Source organism: Osmerus mordax, chromosome 10 (assembly GCF_038355195.1).
Source record: "Osmerus mordax isolate fOsmMor3 chromosome 10, fOsmMor3.pri, whole genome shotgun sequence".
Lineage (NCBI taxonomy): Eukaryota > Metazoa > Chordata > Actinopteri > Osmeriformes > Osmeridae > Osmerus > Osmerus mordax.
The window spans coordinates 16,253,523-16,260,680 of record NC_090059.1 but is presented as its reverse complement, the minus strand read 5'-3'; the positions used below and the strand labels follow the sequence as shown (position 1 = coordinate 16,260,680).

The window sequence follows — 7,158 nt, the reverse complement described above, 5'->3', positions numbered from 1 at the left end:
AATGAATATAAAACATTTGGATAAATATTTAAATAAAGATTCTGCAGCTGTGTTTTACCATAGCAGAAATACATTTTATACATTTATATGATCATTAGTTTTTTTTTGTGTGTTTGTGTTAAGATTTTGTACATGACCTTGGTGTTATTAAATCCCTGAGATATATTTTTGTGATCTGTATAGTATGTTGCTATTTTAAATAAACTGTTTATACATTGCTCGGACAGATTAGTGTGATTTGACATGGGTGTTGGCCTTGGCACTAAGGGCTCAGCATTGTAGCCTAATTAACATGCAAAAATATGGTTAGTGGTTAGCCGGTAAATTTTATTAGTCTTCAACAAATCTAGATCCTTGAAACGTTTTCTTTTTGTCTACTAATACAGTTCAAAGCTGAGCTAGAACTAATGTAGGCTACTCTAAATAAATGCCAAAAACCATGCCAACAGCGAACAAGTGCTGGTTCTCAAAGTTCAGAGTCAGAAAATTGTCCTTTTCAGCATCCCACAGAGCTCGACTAGCAATTTTCACAGTCTGGCCTCTCTTTTCCCCCACAATCACCCTGACAACGTATCTGTAGCGGTCGCACACCTGCTCTTTGGTGAAGGCCAAGATATCAGCGGCGACTTTGTCAGCCACATCTCGACATTTGTCGTGTTCGTAGATCAATTCGCCGAAAGCTTGACTCATCAACTCAGTGCCTTTCTTCCTAATCAGATGGGGAAGGAATTGTACTTTTGGTCCCAATCTGTAGGTGTTGCCAAGTTTGCCCTTGAACCCTGATTTCCATACAGACGACCCCCTTTTCAGTTGGTTTGTGTCATCGTCGTCATATGGGTCAACGTCAACATTTGATCCTCTAGGTCTGTCGGCGTAGCTATCCTTGCGAAACCCCTTCGCAATGCTCATTCGACGACCACCAGACATTTTGAGTACGAAGTAAAGAACACGTTTTCTTGCGACTGAACCGTAGCCTACTCGCTCTTTGGAAACCAGTATTTTGTTTGCCAGGTGGAAATGTGGTGTGATCAAGTTTCAGCATTACCAACTGCCGTAGCACGCGCGCACTCTACATTGTTGTTAAGGGGCCCGTGCACTGAGAATATGATTTACAGAACGTTGAAAATAATTCTGGCAAAAGAAAAGCAAGCGTATTTCTTAGTATTCTTAGTATAAAAGATAAAAGCATGTCTCAAAAATACAATCTGAAGCAAACCCACACACAACCCGGTTTATAACGTTTCTTCCTAGTGTTTGAAGGAGCCATAGCAACACTGTAGATAGTGATTGAAGCTCACTAACAGCCGAGTCAAACTTTTCCAAGCACATTTAATATTCACTTGAACATTAGTACTCCATATTAAACAATGGAATCTCGTGACCTTCGACCTTCTTTAAGTGAGCTTCAAGAGCGAATACGTTCTTTAACTGAAGAAAATGTAAGTCTGTATAATATTTTAGTATTTTACCAGCTACGACTTTCAGATTTGTTATGTTGGTTCAGTTTCCAATAGGCCCATTTGTCTGACAGACAGAAGATAGATTGTAAAGCTCATAATGTTTTTTTTATGAATGTGTAGGCCATCGACTGTTTTGGAAACTCAAACTCTGTCCATTTAGGTCCAGCTCCGTGACAAAAACGAGCGCCTCTTTACCAAATTGGGTTACTTTGAAAGCAGATTAGGCCATCTTGCAGGCTCCAAGACAGACCTGTCCTCCAAACTGGTTCAGAGTGAAGAGGAGAAACTGAAGGTATTTCGGAATATTCTTAACACTTCAACAGTGCATGATAAGATGCCATGAAATAAATATCCATATTTGTGTGTATTAGATATCAAAGGAGCTTGTGGAGGTGCAGATAAAAGGCAACAAGATACGAGAGCAATATGAAGAGGAAACCTTTGAGTTGAAAAACAAGGTGATCAAACTAAACGTATCCCGTTGCTTTGGTGTGTGAGCCTATAAGGGTGACCGCTTTTATGTGCTTAATTTTTTTCCCCTCGTTATCTATGTATGTCTATGTTTATTTTATGCACCTTCCTGCCACAGTAAATTCTGTGTTTGTGTAAACTTACATGGTGAATAAACCAAATTCGTATTCTGATCTCCAACGAATTCCCCCCAACAGATTCTGAACCAGGAGAGTGTGGTGATGGATCTGGAGCTGGAGAGAGACAAGCTTGGTAGGGAGCTCCAGTCCGCCACAGCTCGTCTTCAGCTGGCTGAGAAGACCAGTGGGGACCTTGCGGAGGAGTACGTGACCCTGAAGAGGAACCACCTGGCCCTGACTGAGGCCCAGGAGCGAGAAGTGGCCCAGAACGAGGAGCTGAGTGCTGAGCTGCTGGAGATGGCCCAGGCTCAGGATGCTCTTCGCAGGAAGCTAGAAGAACTGCAGCGAGATCGGGCCTCCACTCAGGGTCTCTACGGGGAGGGGGAGCAGGACAGGGTGCGGGCGCTGGTCAGCCGCATGTCACACAACAGAATCAGGGTGAGAGGGGAGAACTTCCATTCAAACTACTTATTCCATCTTTTTTTTTTTTTTACTCTTATACTTGATTTCTCTTTTTTGTATTCCTGTTATTCATCCCCTTTTTTGTATCCTGTCAATCTATAAGTCAAGAGAATAACTTTTCTGTGTTCTTAACAGCCTGAGGACCTGGCTGTGATGGACCAAGCGCGTAAAAGCATGGAAAAGAGTGTACGTGTATCTATCTTAACTACCAGAAGTGTCAGTGGTTACCCCTCTCTCTCTCTCTCCCCCATCTCTGTGTGTGCCTCTCTCTCCCTCTCTTTACATTTCTCCCTGATTTGTGTGCATTCCAGTTGCTCGGTAACCAGGATGAGATCAAAGACATGCTGGAGAAGATGAAGCAGGGCTACGAGGAGCAGCAGCGCAGGCTGGAAGAGAGAGTGTGAGTGTCTCCACTCTCACCTCAGACCTCCTCGTCTTACATTTAGTCATTTTTTTGTCATTCTTAGACTCCTGCACTGTAAACAGCAGAAGCGTTGAGGGATACGACCCCCTCAATCATCATCAAAGCATCAAACGGTCTAACTCGTCTCAGGTCGCCCCCGGAATGTTCCGCGTCGGTTTCCTGGTCGTTTTGTTAATAGCTGTGGTTTTAGCTTGCTTTTGTTTGTGATGTGGTCTCTTTGGTCCTTTTGACGTGAGTTCCTCTGGGATGTGGTTGAACCCTCTGCAGGGTGGCCATGGGCAAGGAGCAGCAGGAGAACAAGAGAGGCATTCGAAACACCCAGCAGAAACTGTCTGAACAGACTGCGGTGAGCAACAGGGCCCTGTTCCTATTATCATGTAATCAGACTAGTCATCTACCTCCCAGTCCATTGCAGCCGCAGTTTCACCTAAACTCACTCTGATTGTCTGCAACTTGATGGTCTGTCAAGAATGTGTTGCTTGATTATATGTTTTGAATTGTGTGTTTCTGTCAGACCCTTCTGAACTCCCAGAGCCAGCTGAAGGAGGTGGAGGAGGAGAACTCTAAGTTGCAGATGCAGGTGAAGGAGCTGAACGAGGAGTACCGTGCCAGGCTGGTGCGCTACTTACATGACCTGGCTGTGAGTGAACTGCACACTTGTTTTCAAAACTTTTTCTCCAAAATATTTCTTTCAACTTTTCAAAACTTTTTTTCCACACACACAGTGAAAGGAAAAGAGAGGAGAGACATATATCATGCCACCAAATACAGATTTAAACTAAAGTAACGAGCCTGGCTTGAGTAAGAAGTAGAAAGTACAGATACCAGAAAAACAAACCTTAAGTACAGTTCCCATCTCTGGAGCTAACACACACACACACACACACACACACACACACACACACACACAAGAGCAGCCAGCCGCAAACCACATCTAGAACATTGAGGGGATTCAAAAGGCACGCCACCCATGCTGAAACATCTGGTGTGGTGTTCTGTGTTCCTTTCCAGGAGTACATGGACGGCTTAGCAGAGGGAAAAGGGGGGAAGGGCCCACCGGAGCGGGTGAAGATGAGGGGCTTTGTGGACAGCATGCTCCAGGAGGTGCGCTCCTCCTACAGGGCAAGAGAGGAGCAGCTGGCCTCCGCCGCTCGCTCTTACAAGAAGAGACTGCAGAGGACCTCCAAGACCCACCGAGCCCTGCTCATCGCGTACAGGTGAGCCCTGCTCATCGCGTACAGGTGAGCCCTGCTCATCGCGTACAGGTGAGCCCTGCTCATCGCGTACAGGTGAGCCCTGCTCATCGCGTACAGGTGAGCCCTGCTCATCGCGTACAGGTGAGCCCTGCTCATCGCGTACAGGTGAGCCCTGCTCATCGCGTACAGGTGAGCCCTGCTCATCGCGTACAGGTGAGCCCTGCTCATCGCGTACAGGTGAACCCTTTCCCTTGATAAATGCATATGGCGATGTGTGCTGACAGCCAGTGCTGTGTGTCAGGGTGCTGAGGGAGCAGGTTCTGGCCCAGCCAGAGAGCGGTCTGGACCCTGGCCTCCCTGAAGCCCACTTCAGCCTGCAGCCCAGTGAGCTGAGCGGGGAGACGGAGAGGGAGTTGCAGCACCTGCGCCAGGACAAGGCCTCGCTGGAGAGCCGGCTCAGGGAGGCCCAGCAGCAGGTAGACAGCTAGATCAAATCAAATGTATTTGGATAGTCCTTTTTACAAGCAATGTCACAGAGGGGCTTCCCATATGCCCATAGAACTGCCCCTCAGCCAACCTCAACCCTCAAGGAAGACAAGGAAAAACTCCCAGAAAAACTCACTAGAGGAGGAAAAATTGAATAAACCTTGGGAGGAGCAATTCAGTGAGGGATCCCCTCCTCCAGAGACTAGCTCGAGGGGAGACCGTCTGCTCTGAGCCTCTGGTCGATCCGTTTTAGTTTTGTCAGCTTAGCTTGGAATTGAACTGTTATGCTCTTAACCTGATTTTGTGTTCCGATATACTTCTAAAGTTTTTTTTCCTTATTTTTAGATGCCTTTTTTCACCAAACCAATTCAGACGGTCAACTTTCAAGAGTGAGTCTTAAAATAAACTGTTAGAACCTGAAAAGAACTACACTTACACTAGGTGTAAAAGTATATTGATCATGCTGGAAACTTGTGTAGTGCTGGAAAATCTGGACCAATTTCCGATCTGGCCTGGGCAGACATCAGGAAACAGCTACGAGAGATTACCAACTGTACACAGGTGAATTCATCTTTGCACAAAATCCCAAAACCCAAATAGAACAAGACAGTTACAAAAAAAGAATGAACTAGTGTTATTGTATGAATCCATACCGTGTTCCGTGGAAACGCATATGTAGCCAAAGCAGTGAGACATCCAATGTTCCTGTTTCCTCACTAGGAGGCTCATGAGAGAGAACGTGCTCAGCTGATAACCAGGGCAACTGTTGCCGAGGAGCAGGTTTTGGAACTGCAAGATTATGTTGACAGACACCTGGTCAGGTAACAACAAGAACATGACTACTTTGTTAATGCCCAGCCAAAAAGCATATTTCACTGACATAAAAAAAAAAAGCCTATCTGACTGGAAGGTACAGTCTAGTCACAAATTATGGATAATAATATTATCTCATCATCTCAGAGTAGGCTGAAACCAGACATACATTCTCTGACAGGTACAAACAGGAGGTGACACGTCTGCGCAGACTGCATGGGCTGGAGGAGGAACGCTCACATAGCGCTGAGGCCCATAGGCCACGCCCACATGGCCGCTCCACCAGGAATCCCAGCCATGAAATCTGATCACCCTCTCTACCTTCATCTAAAATGGATTATTCAGAGTTGCACTTAAAAGATCTAGAATAGTGTTTAAAATGTAATGGGATTAATGACAATTAAAATTACATCTATATTATATATCAGATATTCAACCAAATGGAACATTTCAGTTCTGTCAATACTGGTTTATGCAAACGCAAAGTGGAACTGAATTGCGATTAGACACAGTGATATTATAATAGTGTATACATTTAATGATATAAAAATATATATAACATACAACTGTATGCCATATTCTATAAATAATCGAAATCTCTAGTGTGTAAATTATGTACTTGTAATGTACTATGTAAGAACCAGGCGCCGCCATGTTTAAGTGACGTATACAGCTGACGTCACGAGAAGATGTGGTTTTGTCGGAAGTAATATAGTTAACACTGACAGGTTGAACAACACCGAGTGGTGTACTTGTCGTAACTGCACGACAATGCCAACAGAGACCGAATCGATCTGATCAAAGAGGCAGACCTGCATGACCTGGGTGTTGGTGGTCCACCAAAATGATCGTTCATCATTGAGCACAGGCTCTTCCCCATGCTGTGTGAAGAGAAATACTTTTTATTATATGTTACCTTATCATAGGTGTTTCCCCTACCATTATATTAGGGGGGCGCCCCCCCAATGGCACCCCCCCCCCCCTCCCCCCCATGGAAGGTCAAGTTAATTTTGTAAAAAAAAAAATATATATACATATTTTTTGTTTGTTTAATAAAGGTGGCCGTCAGGTGGCTGAGCGGTTAGGGAATCGGGCTAGTAATCTGAAGGTTGCTCGTTCGATTCCCCGTCATGCAAAATGATGTTGTGTCCTTGGGCAAGGCACTTCACCCTAGCGCCAGATCACAAAATAAGTCATTTAAGGTTAACTTTCCTATAAAACAGGTCTATAGCTTGCTCTTTTATTAAACAAACTAAATGGCCTTATGTTATTTATCTTATTTACACAATGGCGTGTCATTTCTGTCTCATGGTCGGGCAACCATGTCTCTACATGGTCGCCCCGCCTGCCGCCGCTAAAAGCTGTAAACCTAGGGGAATAGGTGTAACCTTTGATCTGAGTACTTATGTCATGCTATGCCAGGTTGCGTTGTCTTGTCCGTCCTAAGAATATCAGCGCTCGGTCTGACCCTGTGTTGTTCTGTGCATCTGACAGTAAAAGACTTGAACTTTAAAGTTTGGATCGCCCTATAAATAGCTGGTACGTTTCATTCACTAGTAACCTTCAAGTTGTGTGAAACATGCTCAATGGTTGAGTTGATAACTTGTTCGCTAGGTTAAACCAGAGCCATATAAAAAGAGAGTTGCGACAATTCCATAGACTCCCATTGTTATCGAAGAATGCGGAAATAAAGCGTGTCACATGCGACCTATAGTTCCAAACATTAG

At 44.6% G+C, this 7,158-nt stretch overlaps 2 protein-coding genes across 2 annotated transcripts; one reads left to right on the top strand and one right to left on the bottom strand.

The window, feature by feature from the left end:
• Nucleotides 1-414: 414 nt before the first annotated feature.
• LOC136950045 (dynein light chain Tctex-type protein 2) lies at nucleotides 415-927 on the bottom strand. Its single transcript, XM_067244131.1, has one exon. It carries the CDS (start codon nucleotides 925-927, stop codon nucleotides 415-417), a length of 513 nt encoding a protein of 170 aa, XP_067100232.1.
• Nucleotides 928-1,367: 440 nt separating this feature from the next.
• Nucleotides 1,368-5,739, top strand: ccdc78 (coiled-coil domain containing 78). Its single transcript, XM_067244130.1, is given in 13 exon segments — nucleotides 1,368-1,439; nucleotides 1,621-1,752; nucleotides 1,832-1,918; nucleotides 2,129-2,488; nucleotides 2,648-2,698; nucleotides 2,824-2,912; nucleotides 3,204-3,282; nucleotides 3,451-3,576; nucleotides 3,948-4,153; nucleotides 4,434-4,643; nucleotides 5,098-5,179; nucleotides 5,339-5,439; nucleotides 5,613-5,739. Coding segments are annotated over 13 exon segments (1,722 nt in total).
• Nucleotides 5,740-7,158: the final 1,419 nt, after the last annotated feature.